Consider the following 23,834-nt stretch of genomic DNA (forward strand, 5'->3'; position numbering starts at 1 on the left):
ACTCGAACAAAAAAAGTGGTTGTTAAACAAGCAGTCGGAAGTAAAACAAACAACTGAGTGTTAAATTGTGCAGTGTCGTTTACTCGAATAAACCTAGGTGATGTTAGAAACAGATTCTAAAGAAATAACTACAGGTATTGTTCAATCGGAAACACAGTTTACATTGTAGTCGCTGGGACAGAACGTCCTTCATAACATTTGTATTGTCAATGTTGAGTTTATGAGAATTTTGAGAACGCTCCTCTACACTGTAATGTGCTCCACTACACTATCATATAAAAAACCTCTTTAAATGTGAAAGTAAATAACAATCAGGCTGGCAATGCAAACAGAGAACAATAATCCGTCGAATACTCGCCACTCGACTATTTTTAGATTAAATAAACTTAAACAAAACATTGTATTCTACATTCTTATGACTTCTCTATCTTATTTCTTCTCTTTCTTTTCTTTCTTGTTCATTATTTTAAGATTGAATTTGCAGCACATCTACTCATAACGCATAGGGGAGAATGGTGTCAAATGTCCTTTTGTTTTAAGGCTACAACTCCCAAATAAAATTACCCAATTTGATTTAGTTTTTTTTCATTTTTCCTGTGCCTTTCTCCGTTCCCAGTAATGTTTTGTGATTTTAACAAAAAAATTTTACCTTATATCAAATATAAAAGTTTTGTGATGATTCACAATAGTTATTAATAAACAACCAACGGGAGGCAGTGTTCTTGCAGTACTGTGTTTTAAAGTAGATGTCGGGATACAATGCCGGGTACGACTCCGCTGGATGAACCGAGTGTCGGGATTTTATAAATGGTTATCAAGGTTGTGGGGATTGCACCATCACTGCAAAGTGTGGCGCAATCCCGGATGTAGTTGCATCGTTAACAGTTAAGATGGTGAAATATAGAAATGCTTCAAGGTACTGCGTAGTACAGTGACCTTGAGGTATGGCGTAGTAGATTGACCTTAGGGTACAGCGTAGTAGATTGCTCTTTACTACAAGCAGTAGGACGAATGTTACACAAAGTCTTTACAGTTTGTAGAAAAAAATAGGGTGTTTGATATGTATATTGGTATGATATTTGGTAAATTGGATCACTAGGGTGGTTGATAAGAAGGGGGGAGAGCAGGGATAGACCTGGAGACTTTTCGAACGGGAGAGACGCATCTTTCAGTGCGGGAAGTTTTTGAACATAGTAATTGAGAGTGTACCCCGTTATTTAATTGTTCACAACATTAGCTTATGGACCATTGACTTGCCGCTGACGCTCTCTCTGTCGCTTTCTTGCTCTAAGAAGTGTGAAGTCTGTAGTTCTCTTTTTTCAAAAATTCCTCAAGAAATGAAATGTATTAAAATGAGTCAATGTGTCACAATTTAATAAAATCATACCAGAAGAAACTGGGAAACGAGGTCATCACACTGTTCATAAATTAAACAATATACTCACACTTTTCTTTTAACAAGCAATCCACCACTCAACCGCACCAAATCCATGGACCCCCCTTTTTTTCCCATTCCGCTATGGGACCTAGAAATCTGAAATAATTCAGGCATATCCAGTTTTTTACTCCGGATTCACCTGTGTTTGCAGAATTTAAATATTCCCTGCCGTTCGGGATATATTTAATGTTAAAGTTTGAGTTTTTTCAAATTTTAACAATTTTAGGGGGTCTTTGGCATCGCTTTTTGGGTAAATTCTAACCTTTAAAAAAAAACAAATTCAACCAAAAGTTTGCTCGGCCATCCCTTAATACCAATCCAAAAGGAATTTTCATTCCGAATTAGATTGGCCGAGTTATTCCCAATCTAGTAAATTGTATTTTTGACCAGTTTCCCACCCAGCCTAGTCGCCATTTTTTATTACTCTCTCTCGCTTTCCTAGCGGATGACAGACGAAGCTACGCTTTCCTGGCCTTCACTTTAGACCGGGGGACATACTGTAGGCCCTCTCATATAGTCTAACGGCCCCTATCCATCGCTGTGAATCAACAATCGATATTTTCTGTCTAATAACTCGATCTCATTGAGTTTGTTATTCTTGTGAAAGATGGACGCTAATTCGTCGTCATAGCTTCCGAGTCATTTCATATTTCGATTCGCAGTTTGGATTAAACTTAAGCTTTGTTTTCGTACGATTGAGTGATAGAAATTCGGTTGATACTGGTCTCGTGATATTATATAAGGCTGCATTTGTTATAGTTATTATGACACATACGGTATCCCTGACAAACTGGCTTTTGCAATCTTGCCTTCGTTTGTTGTGACGCTCCTTGAATTGTGAAATAGTTTCCGAAATGTCAGTTCTATAATTCGTTTGCGACATTGGCATGCCTGCCACCACAACTCTATATTGGAAACATGCTTTGCAGTACTCCAAGCAGAAGCGTAAACTTACTTTCCTAAATTTATCTTATACTTTGCTATCTAAATTAACTTCAAACATTTTTCAGGCTATCTTTTTGCTGTTGGATTCACTATGCAACTTGAACCACATTCTTCAAGATTGACAGTTGTACGTAAACATCTTCCAACACAAGTTGATACAGTTTTCACCCGTCATGGAGGTAGTGGCACTCACAGTAAATGAGAAATGTTTCATATCTTCATTTTGTTTTACATAGTTTTGCTGTTACGATTCAAATAAGTAACCAATTTTCTCTTATTAGAATGATTATGGACTACACCACATACAGCACAGACAATCAAAAGGAAGAAGTAGTCAGTATTTGTGTGTCCTCTACCAACGACTCTTACCCACCATTTGAAGTTCCAGCTAGGGAAGAATTAGGAGCACCTCTGCAAGGATTACAAACATGGGAAAAATGTGGAAAACTTTCTTCCTACTACAGCGATAATGGAAATCCTAATAAGGTGTGTTTAATTTTTTGGCTACGTTGTGTCTATGCTATGTGGAATCATGTATAGGCTATTTCTGCAGGAGAAGGATTTGCTAACCTACATTTATCACTTTTATGGAAGGGGTGCAGCATTTTGATTTTCGGTACTTTTCTGTATGTCAACAAGTTATTCAAATCACTGCCAAGAATACAGTAGTCAGTAATCAATGTATTTGTTGATTGCGTTTTTTAGCACACAGTTTTTGGTAAGAAAATTTACTCTTAATCTTAGAATCAGACGGCAGGTTTGGGTGTTCTTTCCTAGGGAACTGTTGCAACGTCATTGTGAGAGCATCTTTCGGTTTTAATGACAGATCATTGGCAGCAATTTCACAAATGAAAGCACCATAAATGTCAATCACCTTGTCTCCTTTCGAGGCTCCATTTGGGCTTTTCTTTTTCGTTTGTAGCCGATTTATTTCAACTCGTATGTCATTTTCTGACGGAAGACAAAATTCTTGTGGATATTTGACGGCCAACATTTCCAGCATTTGAGCTGGGCTCCGTTTGTTTTTTTTATCTTCTTCGCCTTGCTTGAACATTTCTAGGATGTCAGGACGATAGATAACTACGTGTTTAGGCCCGTACATTTGCCCGTTTTTGGGTCTTCTAGCCCAGCCTTTCGGAAAATGTAGTGGTACAGTAAAATTTTCAGAAACAAATGGCGATAAATTTTCTAAAGAGTTGTGAGTTGTAATTGATTGCGTCGTCCCGTTTAATTGCATGTTCCAAGCCGTCCTCAAAGCGTAGTTGACAAGATTTCTTTTCATTGGTATACAGGCATCGCCATTAGCACGCCTCGAAATTTTTTTTTCCATTTCTGTTGTCTAACTGCCAATTGCGCATCAGTATAAATGCGAATTCCTGTTATTTTCCCCACTTGCGTTGTCAAGGGTAAATTTTGCATAATTCCTCCATCACTGTTGTCAGAAGTTGGCCCGTCTGATTCTTCGCTGCTCGTCGATGACTCGTGATCCTTTGAATGTTCACCTTGTATCAGGTAGTTGGCAATCGTTGTTGTTTCTTCGTCTACCTCGCTATAATCAGAATCGAGTTCCTCAAAGTCGTGACTGTGGTTGACATCATCTTGTGTGGTTACGGTATTTGCCGCTGGATCGATGACGACAGTTCTTGGATTTCCCTTCTCTGTTTTATTAACAGAACGATATTTATTAGAAAACGGTGCAATGCAAACTCAAACAATGCAGTCTGGGGAAGTCTACCTGAATATTCATATCCTTGAAGAGAGAAAGGAGGCATGTAATATCCTTGATGCGAAGAAGTAGAAATGTCAGTTGTGCTTGTGGAATCGTCGTAGGAAAAAAAAACGTCATTAGTACGCTTTATTATTTTCTTTAATTTTCGGTCACATTCTGCGAAATTCTCCACTAATTTGGAGACCGTCTCACGTTCAAGTTTAATCAGCTCCACAATTGAATTCTGCAAACCTCCGAAATATTTCAAAGCCGCAACCAGTTGGCTTGGGGTGACTACGTCATTTCCTGAAATAAATACTATTTTCAATAGGAAGCTGTAGATCATAATTATATCGAACAATTTTTACCTGCTTTACAATGTTCGTATACTACTTGCGTACTTCTGGCGAAATGGGCATCTAGGACTGACTTTCCGTCCTGAGTTTCGGTGTGTATGTAACGGCGGATGCATAAAGAATGGGCAAAACCTAGGTATGGAATGAGCATCAAAAGGACAGTGTTTTGATAACAACTAGCATTATCAGACTGTAGAAATACAGTAGTTATGTGTGGAAATAGTTTCTTAATCGCTATAACCACTGCTTCGAGAATAGATATCACTGACGTCACATCTTGCTTGCTTTCATTTTCAACTACATGGTCCATGTAGAATTTGTTGGGAACGGCGGTTTGAACACCATCGACGCAAACAGATGAATAAAATGTAATCATAGAGCCATGCCAGCTTATTCCTCTTTTACCGTAGTGATCTACAGTTTTCTCGCGGAAGTATACTGGCTCGAACTTCATCTTATAATCGAGCAAAACCACACACTCGTTTGAAAATCCATTGTGTAAACAATTACGCTCCATTTCGGTGTGCATTTTACGAATAGCAGTCTGTTGATTCAACACTCGAAGCCGGTGACCCATAAATAACTGAGCTTTCATTTGACAGCCATCTAGGGCTGTTAATGCTGAGTGTTGAGGCAGAGTCGAGTTTAAGATGAAATTCTTTAGATATTGGAATATGAAAAACAGATGACGACAATTACTGCACGTTGCAGTCGCATCAATTGGTTCATCTTCGCCACCGAGCGCAAACGACACTCTATGGGCGATGCAATCGTCATTGTCTCCGTTAAACCCATACTTCAAATATTTGTGTGCAGATTCAACCTCGCGTAGTAATTCCCTCTTTTCTTCGCCGCGGTCAAAATATGCGTCGATCAATTTATAGATGACGGCGAAGTTGTCATTTATCAAAAAGCCGGTAACGTAGTCTACTGCCTTACGCAACTTTGCATCGCAGTGCGTCAAAGCAGACACTACATTTAAAAAACTTGATCTTTTCAGTTGCTGTTCTTCCGGATTTCTAGTCGTAACACTTTTAACATAATTTTCGTATATATGTGTGCGAGACATTTTTCGCATAACTAACGGAAATCCACGCGCGACACCATCAACAATAAGAGTCTTCGTTCCCCATGACGTAAAGCACACGTTATCTGGGCTCAAAATGAAGGAAATAGCCAAATTAGCAGTCGTGCGGTTGAAACGCTCAATGCTCCGATTAATTCGTGAAAGGCACTGTCCACTCGTCACTTTCTTAAAGTCTTTCACTCCCTGTTGAAATTCGTGAGTGCCCAGTGTGAAGTCGCCGTCCAAATCTTTTAATTGAGCGATTTCTTCTCTTCTGTGTGAGCCACATAGGTAGGCCCTCGCCATACGCTGCTCCGTTTTCGACTTTTTTGAACGGACAATCGTGTGAATCAGTGGGAGGGTGAGGACGTGTTGCGATTGGTCACTAAACTTTGCAACTGATTTACTAATAGACACTTGTGCAGCTGGTCCACAAATCAGGACAGCTATTTTGGAAATGAAGAACTTGTATATTTTAGCAACACTAGTTTGCATGTGGTAATTTTCTTTTGATTCTTCTTCCCAGTTCATTATGTTTGATCTTACATCGGCTGCCGATAGCAGTTTTCTCAAAGACGATCTCTTATTTAGTTGAAATGCAGCATACAAATCAGCTAATGAAGCTATTGGTCTCATTGGGATAGCTGTATTCGCATCGTTCATATCATCTACTTCAAATTCTTCTTTGCCGGACAGCAAGACGGGGTTTTGGCAGCGCGGAATTCTATCTGACGGTAAAATTCTTCTTTTCTTTCTTGGCGGATCGGAGCTGCCAACCGTTTTTCGGAATCCGCCTCTTTTACGATTAATTTTTGATTCTATAGCTATCCCATCGTGGGCGCACTGGCACCTCGAACAACGGTTGCATGTGGAACATGACTTTACGCGACACCGGCACACAGACATGTTAGTGAGACTTATCCAGGTAGTCTACTGAAGCTTCTGAACCTTTGTTACCCGGTAAATCCTATTCAAAACCAAGGTAATTGTTGACATCAAATTGTATTAACGTGACATAAGGGATAATAAATACTAATTTACAACCAAAAAAACGTTTTCTCTCCTCCCCCCCCCCTCCAAGTAAACGGATTACAGAAAATACAACTTTTTCAACCTGTATGTGGTCTTGAAAAATTTTTGATTCTAACTCAAAATGTGTTCTTCTTTGACAGCCCAACGGCAACTGCTTCTGTCTTTTTCATCAGATTTCATCTGTTATAGATGTAGGGCCTAATGGAAATAAAGAATTAGGTAATGGATGAATACAGTCTCAATAACAATATTTACCTGTCGATTTCATGTAAAATGTGTTCTTAGTTGTCAGCCAACGGCTCCTGCTGCTGTTTTTGAAATCTATTTGAGACAATGGGGAAAATAATTAGCCTATTGATTACACAATTAGCAAGGAATGGAAAAATCTAAACACGATAACACTTACTTGACAAATTCATTGGTAAGTGTGTTCTCAGTAATCACAGCCCAACGGCCACTGCTGCTATTGATGTATTCTATTACAAGAAATGAAAATATGGAGTTAGCTACTGATCACATGAATAGAGAAAGGTCTGAACACAATAAGAAACACGATGTTTACCTGGTGAATTCATTTCGAAATCCTCCATCCTCTGTAGTTCAGCATCAGCTTCCATAGCTGAATGAATAATAGCCATATGGTGGTCAATCACGGCACGGATTTCAACAGGACTTCTTTTATCTTTCTCGTCTATGAAATATTCGTTCAGCATTTCGCTGTACAAAATCCCATTTGAAGTTTCTTCGATAGGTTCCCAATGCATCTCGGTGTTTACTATATTCACACGGTCCCAAACGTCAACTGCAGACGACATAACTTATGCATCGCGAAAACGTTCGCAATCGATATCATACTGTCAGTTATCGATTACTATCAAATTTGAAGCCCGAGGTGCAGAGAAAGCGTAGCTTCGTCTGTCATCCGCTAGGAACGCGAGGGAGAGTAATAAAAAATGGCGACTAGGCTGGGTGGGAAACTGGTCAAAAATACAATTTACTAGATTGGGAATAACTCGGCCAATCTAATTCGGAATGTAAATTCCTTTTGGATTGGTATTAAGGGATGGCCGAGCAAACTTTTGGTTGAATTTGTTTTTTTTTAAAGGTTAGAATTTACCCAAAAAGCGATGCCAAAGACCCCCTAAAATTGTTAAAATTTGAAAAAACTCAAACTTTAACATTAAATATCTCCCGAACGGCAGGGAATATTTAAATTCTGCAAACACAGGTGAATCCGGAGTAAAAAACTGGATATGCCTGAATTATTTCAGATTTCTAGGTCCCATAGCGGAATGGGAAAAAAAGGGGGGTCCATGGATTTGGTGCGGTTGAGTGGTGGATTGCTTGTTAAACAAAACCGATTAAAATAATTTTAAAATCAGGATTTACATTCACTAGGACAAACGAGTTTTGTATTTAAATTCACGCGCTTACGTAAATCCAAGTTGCCAAAGCTGTACCAGAAAATCATCACATACGATTTTTGTTTAAAATAATTTTTTTTTAAGAAGGGGTGGTTTGTGGAATCCTTGCGTGTGTGGCCCTTCTATTAACATTTCAGATACTTCATCCGCTTTGGTTTTTTGGTATTTTTATTTTCAAAGCTGTGAAACCTTTCCGGTAAATGAATGATGAAATTTAGGAAAATTAGCACTTATATGGCAGTATAATTTATTACCTAATTCTGCTGATAAAGCAGCAACATTAATAACAGTCGATCATAATCAACCAGCCGGAATTTTGGCTCCAGCCAATCCAGCCGAAACACAAGTTCTAGACAAAACTGCTGTTCTAGCCGATTTGGCCGCATTTTTCAGTCCATCAGCAGCAAGTCTTTTTGGTTGCATCAGTTCAGCTGTACCAGCTCAACATTTTTCAATTTTTGGGGGGGGGGGGGGGTTTGTGCATCCCCGAATACCGTGGTCCCTCTGTTGGCAATTAAGGCACTTCTTCCGCCTTGACTTTTTGAATCTTTTTGAATTGAATTTGATGGAGTTTGATCTGATAATAGGAAAATAAAAATTGTTATTAGTGGAGCTTACCAATTATTTCTGAAATTTATGTAACTTACCAGAAGGGAAACTAGCTAAATCTGCCGATCCCACCGCATTTACCCGTCCAGCCATCAATGCCAATCCAGCCACAAAGGGCCAACTAGCCAATCCAGCTAGTACTGCTGATACAGCAGCATCAGCCTCACCAGACGCACGTGATGATCCAGCATCTTCAGCCGATCCAATTGAAAAAAAATAACCTTTATAATATTTAAATATTTAATTTTTCTTTACCATCAGCCACAAACGCGCCGCAAAACCAGCAGCCGGAAGCCACCAAATCCAATCAGAAGACCAGCAAAAGGAGAAAGAAGATGACAACCCGCATATTAAGAGGCACCTCTTTCCTATTGGAGTGCCAGATTTATCCAGAACTCTCATACATGCCCCCGCATTTACCGTCAAATAACCAGGATTGGTAGGAGGAAAGGAAACAAGCTGCTGAGTGGAATAAAATCCATGTCATTCAAATAAACAATAGAAGCGTTGAGGAACAATTTTCCACCGATGAAGACAAGTATAATCTTTCTAATCAAATATACTGCAAATCAACAATTTTCCTCTATTGTCTCCTAAATCTAAATAATTTTGTTTATTTTAATAATTCAAGTAATTGATTAAATTATAAATTTACCAAGTCATGAATTTGGTGATTGATATACTTTATTAGGCAGTACACCTTACAAGTTGCATGAGTTTGATGATGGTATGTAGTAATAGAAAAACCTTCTGTAATAAAAATAAAAGATTAAAACCTTTTTTCAAATAATTGAAAAAATTTATTGTCGTAAACTTTTAAGTTGCTGTGGTTGATCATTAGGATTACAGGATCATGTGAATGCTCGATGTGATGATCATCAATGTGATCTGCTCTATGACTGTCAGCGAAAAACTAAAATAGTCTAACAGGAAGTAACTAGGACGGTAGACGCTTATAAGTCGTGGAAGCCCCTCCAAGCAACAAAACACCAGGCCAACTGAAGGAAGACAGCAAAATGAGTCGCAAGCCTGAGGTCGATGATGCTAACTTATCCTACGAGTGAAAGGTGGGAGGCGATAGACGGCAGTAGGAAAGAGACAGGGCCAGACAAACAGTAAGGGTATCCACTCCAGCATGGCCAGACGACCTCTCCGATATCACCCACGCTGGGACTCAGATTTCTGATACCACTAGACAATAAAATGGGGTATTAGCCCACAACGCCTTGAATGCTCTTTCGTGGATCTTTCATGGACGCCCTTAAAACCTTATTATAACTGAAAGTGTCAAGGCCATCGTTATAATTGAACGAACCGTTTTAAAAATAAAGAGTTAAAAGTATGATACAGGTTTTCCGGTGGATTTCCAGGCCTAACAATGATAGAAGATTCTTACCTCCCCCCTGAACTGAACATGGGGATGAGTCAAATTTTCGTGACTCTCTAAGCGTACCGGATGGCTCTTAAAGAACTGGATCGCAAATACGACCATCCTGATCTCGTTGTTTGCATTTTTCTGAAAAACGTATGTCGAATTGCGCAGGGGACGGGAACGGGCTTAAGAATTTATCTTCCCAAAAACATGGCGCCAATGCTACAATATGCTTGATACGGTCACGAACCAAATAATCAGATATGAGGTTGGAAGGGTTGATTACCAAATTAACAGAATAGTTGCTAAATCCTTAGAGGGGAGACATGTTATCTGATTGTTCCCGAAAATACCTACGATTACAAGACCTGGAAATTTGGTTTGAATCTGTATGACTGGGCCAAAAAAATGTACTTAACGTTAGGTGTCTTGCTCATTTTTCCGCCCAACATCACGAAAGCCGTAACCAGCATCAAGAGTAACAATCCAAATTGAATCGAAACAACCCAAGCGTAAGCGCCGTTACCGGTGGACAAGCGCCTCATTTAAGTATATGTAAGGTGTGTAAAGCCGAACCACAAGAACATTTCACAGCACCTAGAACATCGATTGATTGACCTACCTGTGGACTAGCGCGCTGAAGTAGTAAGAAACTTTTTTAATTGCTTCTAATGCTTGGGACGTAACCACATCAGCCGTGAATACAAAAAGGAGGAAATGTGGTAAAAAAAGGCAAATTAAAACAACAACCTGAATCATCACACGCTAATTCACGGACAGGAAGAGTGGCAGCAAGCTCCCACGCGCCTTAAAGGGCATGGATGAAGGGATTGACGACTAACGTAAATTCTGTAACACCAAGCCCAGGGAAAAGGTCGCAATCAGTAGAGGTGTCCCTATAAGTCCAACTGCTAGTACATAATCTAATTAAGAACTGTACCAACAGTTGCCCTGTTAAATCCAAGAGGTGGGACCTCACAAATAACTCAAGAACTGACTGACGTACTCTAAAAGAAAAAAAACTAACGAGGAACACTCGAGGACACAGCCTGGGATATTTAACGGGAGATGCCCAAATATCACGGTATTTAAGAATCATTGCCAGATTTCACCCACCCACGCAGACTGCAAGATGAACATCAAATGTCTATTGGTTGTGCAAGAGCCCCACGTAAACAAGATATACATTGATTGGCTGTTACCAATACCACAACAATACCACTGGGCGCAACTCAAAGGGCTGAAAATGCTGGCTTTCTTTTGGAGAGGTGTCAGAATGTTCATCAATCATGATTAACATGAACGTGTGTCCAACGTCCAGCGAAATTTAGACTACCACTCTCCCTTTGACAATGACCTTCACGGAATTAAATCACCCTTTGGTTGGACAGTTCAAGGCAACATCCCAGCTTAAGTATGCGTCAAAAATCTAAGTAAACACCTCAGCTTTAATTTTGATCAAGAATAAAACGACGATGTCATCAAACGATTTGAACTAAAAGAGCTTAAAGGTCCGTTGGAGGATCGTCGTGGCCTTTAAATACAAAAAAGATATTTTTTCTTCGACCAACTGAGATCCACTACCCCAAAAACAGAAAATGAGGGAGAAACCAGATACGAGATCGTACAACCATTAAAAGGTACCACTTGGAACTTACCGAACAACCACAACAGGGCACATAAACGGTTATACGCCGTTTAAAGTAAGTTCCACGATTACAGCGTTCACCCTGAACAGTAAACCATACCGGTTGCCACCCGTTTCGGCACTTTTTTTCGGCACTTCGATTTCGTCGTTTTCGACACCCCATGGAAACCGCACTTCCTCGAACATGAACAATTATTGTCCATTTCGGCACCAAATTTGACCGTTTCGGCACCAAATTTGATCGATTGAATATGAAAGAAGTAACTTTTCACGACCGCGACTAGGGAGGGAAGAAGATAGAAATGACCCAGAGCTTCAAGCAGTACATCACGCCTGGCACAGCTTTTTTACAATTTATTTCTTCAAAAATTTAAACTCTGTTTTCCTTATCGATTTGATAAAGATTCGAACCTCAATCCCTAGGAATGATAGCCCAGGTTGATGTCTACTACACCAGGTAAGCCCAGGTTGAGGTCCACAGCCGACATGGTAGAAGGAGGGAAAGCAAAGGTTTGAATGGTATCTCGCTATCCATTAAACCGAGACATTGACTTATTTAATCCAACATGTAACCGCATGAAATTGGAGTTACTGATGCTGTTGAAATTCGAAATATTTAAAATTTCAACTTTTCTGAAAATTCCATCTTGACATCTCGACCGATTAAGACTTTCACGGAACTCGGTTTTGTTTACCGACTTCACAAGGAGTAGTTTAACGGATTATCCATTAGTACCTGTTATCTGCTCCATTTGTTGGGCCTTCCCGCGAACAAGCCGAAAAAGCTGCGCCTTATTCTTGAAGTCCCAGCCAAATTTAAAGAAGTCTGCTTTGACGACGGCCTACACAACGGTCAATTCTTAATTAACGACATGTTGGAAATACTTTTTTTCTTTCGGGAGAAGCCGATCGGTGTCATAATGGACATAAAAAGCATGTTTCTCCAGGTGCAAGTTCACCCAAAAGATCAAACGGTGCGGAACTGAAGAAAAAACTTCAGAAGGCCAGTTGAATGGTGGAACTTCTGTGTAACGGGTGAACTTAAGGTGAACTTCATACCCGCAGCATCCTACTATACCACATCGCTAAGGAAAATCCAGATTTCTCTGATGTGACCAACAATTGTATAATTATTTTTATTGTTTTGAGACGGATAGTGAAGATAAAACAACGTGCAACCGTTTACGATAATTTTATATACCTGAAAGCTAGCTGTACCTCTTCTCGCGTGATCCTGCTGTTTTTTCGCCTTCAGAATGGTCAAACTTTGACCTGAACTGGGATGAAGACGATCTTCACACAGAAAGTATACAGGATATGTTTTGGAATGGTGAAATAACTGGCGCATACCTTATTTCCAGAAAAAAAAACGAAAAAGGCAGTTATACAAAGACCCCATCAAATTAGACGCAAAATGCACCAATATTTAATTTTGAAGAGCCATTCAGAAAGCCGGAGATATAGGACCAGTCGAAATAGGCCTCGACGAAATAGGCCCGGCAAATAGGACCGGACGAAATAGGACCCTACGAAATAGACCCACTTTAAATATATTTTTAAAGTAGTCCTATTTCTCCGTCAAAGTGGGCCTATTTCTCCCTTTTGTTTCTAAGTTCCATAAGGTACTCTGAAACAGTTTCAAAAAAATTTGACCTATTTTCCATGAGAGAGAAGGCGGAATAATCAACGATACTTCCGCCACCGTTTATATTCGTTGCCGTAGTTCAAACCACGATGAGTGAAATTCACCCATTGCCGTTTCGTTTTTCACATGTTAGGTAGCTGATTCCCGTCTTTATTTTTTTATGAACATATTCCCCTTGATCTTAACTGTAAAATTCATTTGTTACAAACGTCGTTTTCACTTATTAACTATCGCTAATTTTAAAAAATGAACAAATTTCCATGTTTTCTTCGCCATTTATTTGTTCCGTAGCTCGATCCCCCCTTCAGCGACTCGTCCCGCGCGCGTCTCTCCCCTTCAGCGGGTCAGCCTTGAACGCGTCTCCCCTCTCTGCCTATGCCAATGCCAGTGCTCAGGTGAAGTAGGAAATGAACATGTTTGATGAAATAACTCTTACGGATTGATTTCAAACATTTCCATATCAATTTCAGGTTTTTTAAAGCAAAAAACGCATATCCTTTTAAGTTTCTTGTTTTACTTGGCTGACGCGAGGTGCTGCTCAAGCCGGCCAGAAGGGTGGTCGAGCGGGGGAGGCTGCACGCACTCATGAGAGAAGTAGAAATAAGTAAGTCAACAGTTTACACGAAGCTCGTTATTATAAATTTTATAAATTTATTATTATAATTTATTTATTATTAAATAATTTAATTTGTTAAAACACTAAACGAAAATTAGTATTATAGTAGAATATTTAAGTCCAATTGTCTAAGATTTCCATCTATCGGTGAAAATGCCGTGGTTCGATAGCGTCATGAAGATGGCGCCATGTGTTAATCGCCAATGAGCGTTTTATTTTCAACATGAAAATTATCCAATAACTTTAATACATTAATTTTTTATTATTAATCATAAAAAATAATGTATTAAATGTGTTCCACTATCTATTTGCAATCCATTTTGAATTATTCAATTTGCACACTCGTTTAGCATACAAGCGTCACCGATTCGACCGGTCCTATATCCTCGCCAATCGCCATTCAAACCAGGCTTTTTCAAAAAGAGGAATAGAATTTTTTTCGTTTTTGACCGCTTCAATAGCTCTCTTGGATATATCTAGTGTGTAAAAAAACCACTAAAAAAATTGGCAATTAAAAGTCTTCAATTTCAATTTGTTTCTTCTCAATGGTTCCCCGTATTGGATAATTTCATTGCAGAATGTTATGTATAACTAAGATTATGTTGCTTTGCTTGTTAGATGATTCCATCTAGTGACGGTTGTTAAAGGTTAAAAACCAAGGCTTATTTGGTCAAGCTTTGACAAACTGCCCATAAAATGAAGTTAGACGAGGAAGCTAACAATAACTCATTCCTGCACGGACAAGTCAGGTCTTTCATTTTGCCTCTTGATTAATTTGAATCAGTCTGTGGAAACGGGAAAATTATATCGTTTCTTTACAACAATCGTCATTTAAAACAAACGAATCGACAATCTTTTGGAAAACTTTGAAGGTCATCCGTGAATAAATTCGACTGAAAATGTAGAGTGGATGCAAGAACTGACATGCCAGAACTATTTATTCTCACCGAAATTGTTCTTGGAGTCTTAGTTACTCAAGTAAGTGTAGCAATTCAGTGGGCTTCAGTTGTTTAGGCTATTAGTTAGATCTTGGGTCATAAACGGCTTTGGGAGAACGATCTTGCCATTTACCTCCCATACGCCAATATCTCTTATATACCGCAATCCGTATTACTTCTATCTCCGCCTTCTCTTATTGTCTTTTACATGGACCTAGTAAGCCTCCCCTCCCCCCTATTTTCATGAAAAAAAAGCAATTTTTCTTATTCTTCCTTTGAAAATCCTAAAAGTAGCAGCCAATTTTATTTGTGTTAAGGTGAAAAACAAAAGCAAAAAAAATTCGGCTTTTTATTTCTCTGAACCAGAAAGGCCAGAGGCATTAATATTGTTCAGTGGTTTGGGTCGCTGGTTACGTTCAGCCGGATGCTCCTCTCGGATTTGAATGCGTAGAATACGTGTAACAACAACTCTTTTTTGCGTTGTTTGATCCGTAGTGTAAGATGGTGTATGGGCTAGCTGGTTTGTCTCATGTTTGTATATCTGTATGTCTTATTCTTCCACTTTCAAATTTTGTTATGTTTTTGAGGAATACTTCCCCTAAAGCGAGTCTCGATAAAATAGAAAATATAAGTTTTCAATTATGACCTCCTTTACTCCTAGCCTTTTTCTTATTTCTCTAAATGTTGTTCCGGCCAATGCTTTAGTGAGAATGTCGGCCGTTTGCTGATTGGTCGGAATGAACTCTATCTGGATCTTTTTTTTCTTACTGTTCTCTGACGTAGCGGTATTTAACTTCTATTTGTTTGGTCTTTTTGTGTAGTTCCGGGTTGCTCGCCAATCGAATGGCACTTTGATTGTCGCAGAAGAGTGGCGTGGGTTTGGACTGTTGACAGTTCACTCCGTCCATCAGTCGGCTTAACCATACAGCTTCTCTTGAGGCCTCGTTGAGCGACATGTATTAATTTCGCCTCTGTTGTTGACTGGGCGATGTAAACTGAGACTGATCCATTGTTAGTCATGAAGAACAGTCTCAATGTCGAGCGCCTGGTGTTGGTCTTTCCCGCTTTGTTAGATTCGCCAAATTCTAGAAGGGTGTTACCGTCGGGGAAACAAATACCGTGATTTTTTGTGCCTGCTAGATATGATGTGCTTAACCGCCGTCCAGTGGGGCTTCCCCGGGTTCTCACAGAATCTGGACACTTGACCGACTGCGTATGAAATGTTGGGGCTTGTAGTAAAAGCGGCATATATTAGACATCCGACGGCTTCTCTGTACAGGACTTTGTTATGTCTTCCTTTTCCTGAATTTCTGTTGGACACATTTGGAGTGACAGTTGTGTATGAGGGTCAGCGGGTGTAACTTTGGGAGTGCAGCTGTTCATGTTGTATTTTTGCACGGGTCTTTCAATGTAGTTTGGGATGGAGGCAAAGTTTGTTTTTTATTCTATCTGTCCCTTGTGATTTCCAGACCAACGAAGTGTCTATCCGTTTTTTATGTCATGGTGGACGCTTAGGTGCTCGATGACTTTGTTGATTGACTCAATCTTGTTTACGCATACTAGGCCGTCGTCAACCCATATAGTTACTAGAATGATTCAGTTCTGGTCCTTACACATGAAGAGACATAGGTCAGCCTCACTGGTTTTTTGACCGAAGTCGATCAGGAATTTGTGGAATTTTTTATTCCAAACCCTTGATGATTGCTTCAACCCGTAAATGGCTTACCCATTCCTAGCACAATCTGAATAAAAAAATTCAATATTTTAATTTTTAGCCACATCATATATAATTTGTACCGTTATCACCATCAAGTCTTTTTCGTTCTGCTCTATTGTCCTTAATGGAAATGTAGGATTTGTTGTAGGTTCTGGATACATTCTTGCAGATCCTCTTCCTATCTTCGTTGTTTCACCTGTATATATGAAAGTAAAAATGCTGTTAAATTTACAACGAAGAATTTTAAAAGCAAATGTTCGTGTACCAGCGTGCAAACAGAAATCGCACCCGAATTCACCGCGACATATGGTACCGTCTAGGAAAACAGTCCGGGCCATTGAATCAGTTGTTAACACCAAAGGTCTCAGAAACACGGTCAGCTAAACCAAATTTCATCCCGGAGGATCCGAGGTGCTTTAGTTCGGCTATTGATGTGTCAAGAAACGGCCCTCTAGGGGGCTTCTTGTTTCCGAACCAAAGAGCCATTAAAATCATGTGTACTCGTCTTGCCCCGTAAGGAATTTCATTTATGACACCCATAAATGGCCAAAATCCAAATTTACTTTTTTTTTAAACTCTGCGCTCTATCAACATTTATTTGCGCTGTGAAGATCACCTGGTTTTCGGAACAACCACCATGTACTTTTTCTCTGTAGCACTTTCCACTTTGGACATCCACCAGAGTTGTTCCGTCATATCCAGTAGTTTCTTTTCTTAATTTCGTTCCGCCGCTCTCCAGAAAAAATTTTAGTTGCAGTTCTATTGGGAGAACAAGAATGTAGCACGATCTTGACTTGTCAAATGGATGCCGGCATCTCTGTTTTTGTTTGGGAAGACCATCTTTCCCAATTTCAAGAATGGCATCACAATTCTTGTTCGCGAACACAAAAATTTTTTTGACGTCCATTAATTAATGGTCATATTTTTCGACACACTTGGCGGCACTTTCAATTTCTGGTGCGGTTGATTCCGTGACGATTTGAATTATTTTCAAATGGTCTTTGAATGCTTCATTAGATAGATGGTATTGAAGTTTGTAGGCTAGACGTAGCATACTAAGGTATGCTGATGATACACAGTCTTTATCCTGAATTTAAAAGTTCTAATATTAGGAAATTTTCAGAAAATAAGAGATAATATAGGTCTAATATACTAACCTCAAAAGTATTTGGATTGTTTTCATTCAAGTTGTATTCTTCATTACTATCGTAGGATTCACAGCTTTCTGCAACAGAGTTTTGGCTCAATGTTTTTGATTTCAGCTCAGCAATATTCTGTAACATATGAATACACCATGAATAAATGTAAATAACAAGTGCATGTATAGATATTTCTTACTTTGGGATCCTCATCTTCGTTGAATTGACTTGTCAATACACATGTTACGGGTTCTGAGCTAGGTTGTTCAGACTGCTGGGGATGGCTGCTGATTTCGTTGTCAGAAAAATGGTTATTAACTTTTTGGTGGCATGGAGCTTTTTTTTTAACCATTTGTTCAATTTCTTCCTGAGCCTCCTTCAAATTCAATTTCCTCTTGAAGTATCGAGATAACTTACGATTCTCATTTGCCATTGTTTTATATGTCTTGTCACTTTGAATCACTGAATCAGCACTCACAACAAATTTAAAGTCGTCTGATAATTATTCTTCAACATCTAAAAATATACTACACTCTGGCGCCAATTTTTGTGTTAAGCTTAATAAATTAAGACCATAAAAATCAATAATTTCTTACCGAAAATATTTATGTAATAGAACATGCTACTTTTTTTATATCGCGATTAATTTCTATTTAATTTAGCAAAACACAAGATTAAAAATTCTATACTAGAATTAGCTGAAAAGTTGGGATAAATAAATTAAGGGGGAAAAATTCGAGCTGATTTTAAGGTTAATAATTTCAAGCCAGCAGAAAACGCCCTAGCTTGGAAAATAAAAGCTTATAATCTGCTAAAAAAAGGGGAGCAAAACTCTAGATTAAAAATTCCATACTGGAATTAGCTTATAGTTAGGAAATAAATTTAGGGGGAAAATTTCAAGCTGTTTTTAAGGTTTATTTTTTTAAGCAAGATAGGAAAACGCCCTAGCTTGGAAAAAAAACTGATATCTGCTAACAAAAAGGTGAATTATGTTAACATGAAATATTTCGAGGTGATTGCAGCATGATAGCGGCTTTGATTTTTTAGCCTAGCACCGCGCGAGCTGTTATTAGCAAACAGTTCAAAATCTAAGCTAAAAGTTTCGTACGGGTCACGTCGTTGAAATTTTGGTCTTAGAGGATGTCTGAAACGAATATCATGCTTGACAAACCTGCACTCCTTGTTGGCAACTCTTTCTTTTTCGTTAAAAAAATGGTCTCAGAAAACTTCTGAAATAGACTTAATCTGATTTCAAAACCAATACTTTTTTTTCAACGCGACGTAGTTAAAATGAAATTTCAACCTCGAGCATTAGCAACACTACTTTTCCATCGTTATTGTTCAAAGGCATGGATACCACTTTAAGAATGGACGATTTTTCAGCGGGGTTTTCCAGTAAGTATTTTTGTACATACTCTTCTATACACTTCTTCAACTGCTTTATCTGGTTATCCGTTTTTTCCAATTACCAACATTAGTTTTCAAATAATAAGAATCAGATAAGAAAATTCTTCGAGAATCTTGATTTGGTCTTATTTGATATCAAGGCAATTTCTTTGATACCAGGTGGTCTGGCACTGCAAACGGTCCGACAAGTCTTGTAGAAAGGCAGGGCCAGAAAGCTTGTGGTTAGGCGCGTCCAACCGAACGGACCTAAACCACGGCTGCATTCGTCTGCAGAATTTAACATGCCTATCTCATGGTTCCATTGGATGGTGTTGTATTTTTTTAGGATAAGCGTTACGCGATTTGTCATGAACCCCAGTTGTCTGACGCGTGGTGAGTCGATCTATTGTAACACCGTGGTCGAATAAGTCCAGTATGTAACTTTGTGGACCGTCGACTCCAACTCTTTTCTTATAACGTGTGACAGTTCCACAGCGAGCCAGGGGTCGCTCCATTCCAACTTCGGGATGGTTTTCTACTCACATGAGCCACCTTCATTTTTCTAGTGCAAATGACACGTGGATGTCGGTTCTTTCGTTATATAAGAGCCCGACACATCTGAAAACCAGTGTAGCTGGATTCTGCAGTTTTTTGGAGAATCCGTTGCGGCGAAAACATCGAGGAAGATCTAACTTTCTCATGCCTTTGAAATTTCAACACAATTTTCTCCAGGATTATTGAAATTTCTTCTGTACTTCTACATTCCAGCGGATTCTTTCTCACCAGACGCCTTGCCTTAGGATCTTTACTGGACACCCAAGAAACACAAGGCTGGCTGATACACTCAAAAGGGTTGAAGACCGTTGCTGCTGATGGAAACATTTCTCGCTTGTTTTTAAACAAGTCCCCCTCTCTAAAAAGGACGTCCAAAGAGTTTGTTTTACTGTCCCAAAAAATTACCAGGATCCGTTCTACCGGTAGAAGAACTGATGCGCTCGCCATATCGGGGTCAATCTACTCACTTGCTGGGATTGACTGAAGAACGTTACTGGAAGAACTAGATAGATTGTTGTTGACATCAAAATTGCTGATTACTTGACCGCAAAGGCCGTACTTTGATTTATCTATTACTTCTTGCCGAAGTGCCCCAATTCGAAACAGGTAGGTGAGGATGCTGCTCCAAACACTTGATGGCAAACATTTTCAAGTGTGTAGCGTTTGATGGTTGTTGTAAGGTTTTTGTCATACGAAACGCAGCATCGGCTGGTCAGCTGGTTGAACGCCTACTTAGTGGAACATTTTTTTATATCACCTGAAACTCCGACTGTGGATGTTTGGAAGCGGATGAAAACTCCAACGAGGCTAGTTAGAAGGTCAGGTCAATACAAAAGCAAATTTTTTAGAGCTGCAATATGTCAATTGCTCACCATTTGAGATGACATAAGACACAAGCTGCTATAATTAAATAACTCTTGTTCAGACAGTGAGCGATCATGAAAATCAAAATAATGGACCAATTAATCCATTGTCTGGTCATTACCCTGACAATAATAACACAATTCGTAATAATACAATCGGGAATGGCAAAATCTCCATTAGATGTGGATCAACCATTTAAATCTGCAGTTAGATCGAAGTGTAAATCCAATTTTAAGAGTTGGAGATCTTCTTCTATAGAACAAAATGAATTACGATGCGGTTCGTAACCTTTCGAAGCCACGCATTCGTGAATTATTGTTGCAATATGTGCCAAAATCTGAAGGGACTTGTTTTTATCTTGAATTTATGGATAGTTTTTTTTACGCGATTTACGTAAATATTGTGTTTTCAGAATTTATATTGTTAACTCGAAGGTATCTGAAGAAAACAAACAAAAAAAATAAAGGTATTTCTTTTGGTTTATTCTCATTCGGTTACAACCATAGTATTCCTTTCCATCACAAGTCTAGATCCAATTGTCTTACGTTCAACCACATTGAGGGTAGATCCTCTGGGTTCTGTATTCCGGGGCAGAATTTTATGTCCACACCAACAGTTTTTATTTGCAAGACTCGATTCTGCCCCCATTGTAGTTAGTTCTATTCTAATGATTTTATCCATCCTGCGGATATCATAGAGTCCGTCTAAATTTCTACTTCTTTTCCCCATGCATATTCTTTCTGTAAGTATTTTGCAGTGTGCTAGCTATTAAACTTCCCAGGAGATCTAGCCTAGGTATAGTAACTGAACTTGTTGAGCTGGGTGCCACTCTTGCATTTACCACAATCAATGTAATTCTCTCTCCTTGGAATAGGTATTTACTACCGCTTATGCTTTCTCGCTAGCATCACACAAAATGTACATCTCGCTCGTCTCAATTTTTACTATTCCTGTCTATCTACTGATCCAAATTTCTTTCATTACCTCTAATCCATCTATTAACTTATTCCATTCTTTCTATGTTGAGTTGAAACGTATTTGTCTAACTTTGTAAGTTCACTTCATAATTTATGCATGCTTAACCTTGCTTTCATGGTTGCTGAAAGCTTGAACATCGAATTTCATTGAATTATTGAAGAACGAATAAGCAAATCTTAAAGATTGACGAAAAAGAATATTGCAAGCGCCACCGCCACCCCGCCTAACGCCAGTTCGCCGGTGCTGAAGGTCTTCGATGCAGAAGACCATTTGCTGTCCAAAATTTGCCAGCAGTGCACCTATTTCTAAATAAATAAATAATAATATTGCAAAAATGGCGGACCACAAGCGGTGGCTTTGAAAATCCCCAAGGCTTACTTCGCAAATTTGAATTCTTATTATCGTGAATCAAAAATATGATTGAAAAGAGGCCTATACTTATTTCGGTTAGAAGAGATTTTTTGTAGATAAATTTTCACAGGTACAAAACTGCAAAGATTAAGATTTTTTGAAAAGTGAAATGCTAACAAAATCTAGATATTTTTTAGTGCCCTGATTTCAGAAATAAGTCTTTCTTTTATATTTGTAATACTACATTCTTTTATTTATTAAAAAATCAAAGTAGTAGTCAATCTTTCTTGTGTTATTTATAAACTCAAGTTTATGTTCATAATTGAGAAAAAATACATTTTTTTTTCTGTACGTCGTCATATCAACAGTTTTTAATATCAGTTCTCATTTGGCTAGCCGAAAATTGTCTTTTTTCAAAGCCCATTGGCTTCTCCTCGTCAATTTAATCGCCGCCCTTTCATTTTGAGAAGCACAAAAGCTCTTTCCACGATATGACGGTCTGATTTCAGTACTCAGTTTAATTCAAGCTTGTGCTGAGAATGTATCAAATAGAAGACATTATAATTTTGTTTTTAATAATCACAAATACTGTTATTACCTGTTCTAGTTGCCCACGATTGCGGAAAGGAGTTAACACTTGTGCCAGTAACTTGTATGCGGGGTCAGCTATTAGATGATTATCTTTTCCAATAAGTTTTGGCCCAATAGCTTTAGATAGGGAACTGTTTCGAAATATTCTGGCATCATATTCAAAATTCTGTCTGTTGATCCCCAGAAATACAATAAAATAGGAGATTTTAACATAGAATTCATGCTGAGCTCTTTGCCAAGTCTTTGCCAAGTCCGCTACATGGATCCCGGCCAGCCTACACTGATGTATATGAACTTTACTTCCTAACCAGCTAAAGCTGTCCTTGATCGTTATTTTGCATTTCCTACTAGTATAAGCAAGGAGTTCTTGCAATGGCTGCCGTATTTCAATCTCTGAGCTATACAATGCGCCTTTAATTTTTTTCAATTGTTATGTGTTTCAATATTTAGTTTCTACAAATTTGTTAAAAAATAAAAAAAAAAAACTAGTAGTACTTTCCTGTTTCCGAAGGGGAAAAAGTAAAACTTTTCAAAAAACGTGCATGGGTTGATATTCCAGCTGGGGTAGAACTGAAGGGTAGGGCTAAACCAATTAAGGTTTAGTTAACAAGAGAAAGAAAGAAGAAAAACAATCTAGCAAAACATGTATTTTTTTTACTTACCAAACCAATTAGGAGATTTCGAAAAATCAGACATAGTGATAGTGTCGGTGAAATTTACTACCTGTCTCAAAAACGGAATTGACGGGATGATGACTATTGGATGACTTTTGGAAGTGACGGGATAACACCCTATAGTCTTCTCTTGATGGCAATCTGATAAAATGGTATGCAATAATAGTAATTACTCTGAAAGTTTTCATTACTATATAATGAACGTTTCCTGAAGAATTTGAATATGAAAATTGGGGAAAATGATAGATTATGTTATTTCGGAAAATGAAATGTAAAACTGACCGTGGTACTTACAAACCGTTGAGATAACACTCTGCAGGCTTCGCGATTCACTAATGTTCATAACACCATTAGTAATTTTACCGATAATGGAGAACCATGGTATCTATACTGTTCCCCGGAAATGGATGGGCCACAAACGATTACTATGAGCTAAATAAATAACGCATTGTTGAAGGAAAATTGTTAACAAGACAAAAACATTATTGGTATACTGCAAAAGCCTCCTTTGTAAGCCGTAAATCTTTTTTTAAAATTGCATCGCTGTGAACCGATTATACCAAATTCCAATATAGTACTCCAGAATAAACTTCTCTCCCTTCTTTAATTTAAGTTGAAGTTGTAGAAGTCGTGTAACTACATTCTTTCGAAGCCTTAAAAGGTCTTGCAAAACTAACAAAAAATCATCATCATCATTTACAATTTAAACGAAAGTTTCAAATATGACCAAAAGTCTTCCGATTTCTTCAAATAAATCCATTGTTTCTGGTTAATGAAGCCGC

General features: G+C 38.5%; 1 protein-coding gene and 1 long non-coding RNA gene across 2 annotated transcripts; one reads left to right on the forward strand and one right to left on the reverse strand.

The window, feature by feature from the left end:
* Nucleotides 1–2,242: 2,242 nt before the first annotated feature.
* Nucleotides 2,243–2,845, forward strand: LOC124327656. The gene is made up of 3 exons (XR_006916207.1): nucleotides 2,243–2,383; nucleotides 2,449–2,577; nucleotides 2,665–2,845. It is a non-coding gene; the product is annotated as an uncharacterized LOC124327656 (long non-coding RNA).
* A 3,788-nt stretch (nucleotides 2,846–6,633) lies between these two features.
* LOC124327487 lies at nucleotides 6,634–7,312 on the reverse strand. The gene is made up of 4 exons (XM_046786423.1): nucleotides 7,108–7,312; nucleotides 6,952–7,021; nucleotides 6,801–6,866; nucleotides 6,634–6,743 (listed from the first exon to the last, which is right to left on the reverse strand). Exons 1-3 carry the CDS (start codon nucleotides 7,307–7,309, stop codon nucleotides 6,827–6,829), a joined length of 312 nt encoding a protein of 103 aa, XP_046642379.1. The 5' UTR covers nucleotides 7,310–7,312; the 3' UTR covers nucleotides 6,634–6,743; nucleotides 6,801–6,826.
* Nucleotides 7,313–23,834: the final 16,522 nt, after the last annotated feature.

The sequence above is a fragment of the Daphnia pulicaria genome, chromosome 2 (assembly GCF_021234035.1).
Source record: "Daphnia pulicaria isolate SC F1-1A chromosome 2, SC_F0-13Bv2, whole genome shotgun sequence".
Classification (NCBI taxonomy): domain Eukaryota; kingdom Metazoa; phylum Arthropoda; class Branchiopoda; order Diplostraca; family Daphniidae; genus Daphnia; species Daphnia pulicaria.

Bases quoted from the DNA above. Each gene is read 5' to 3' on its own strand.
- LOC124327487 (XM_046786423.1), bottom strand. From the start codon at position 7,309: ATGCATTGGGAACCTATCGAAGAAACTTCAAATGGGATTTTGTACAGC. The intron at 7,022-7,107 runs GTAAACATCGTG...TTCTTGTAATAG, and splicing joins TTTCGAAATGAATTCACCAG to AATACATCAATAGCAGCAGT. The intron at 6,867-6,951 runs GTAAGTGTTATC...TGTCTCAAATAG, and splicing joins CTTACCAATGAATTTGTCAA to ATTTCAAAAACAGCAGCAGG.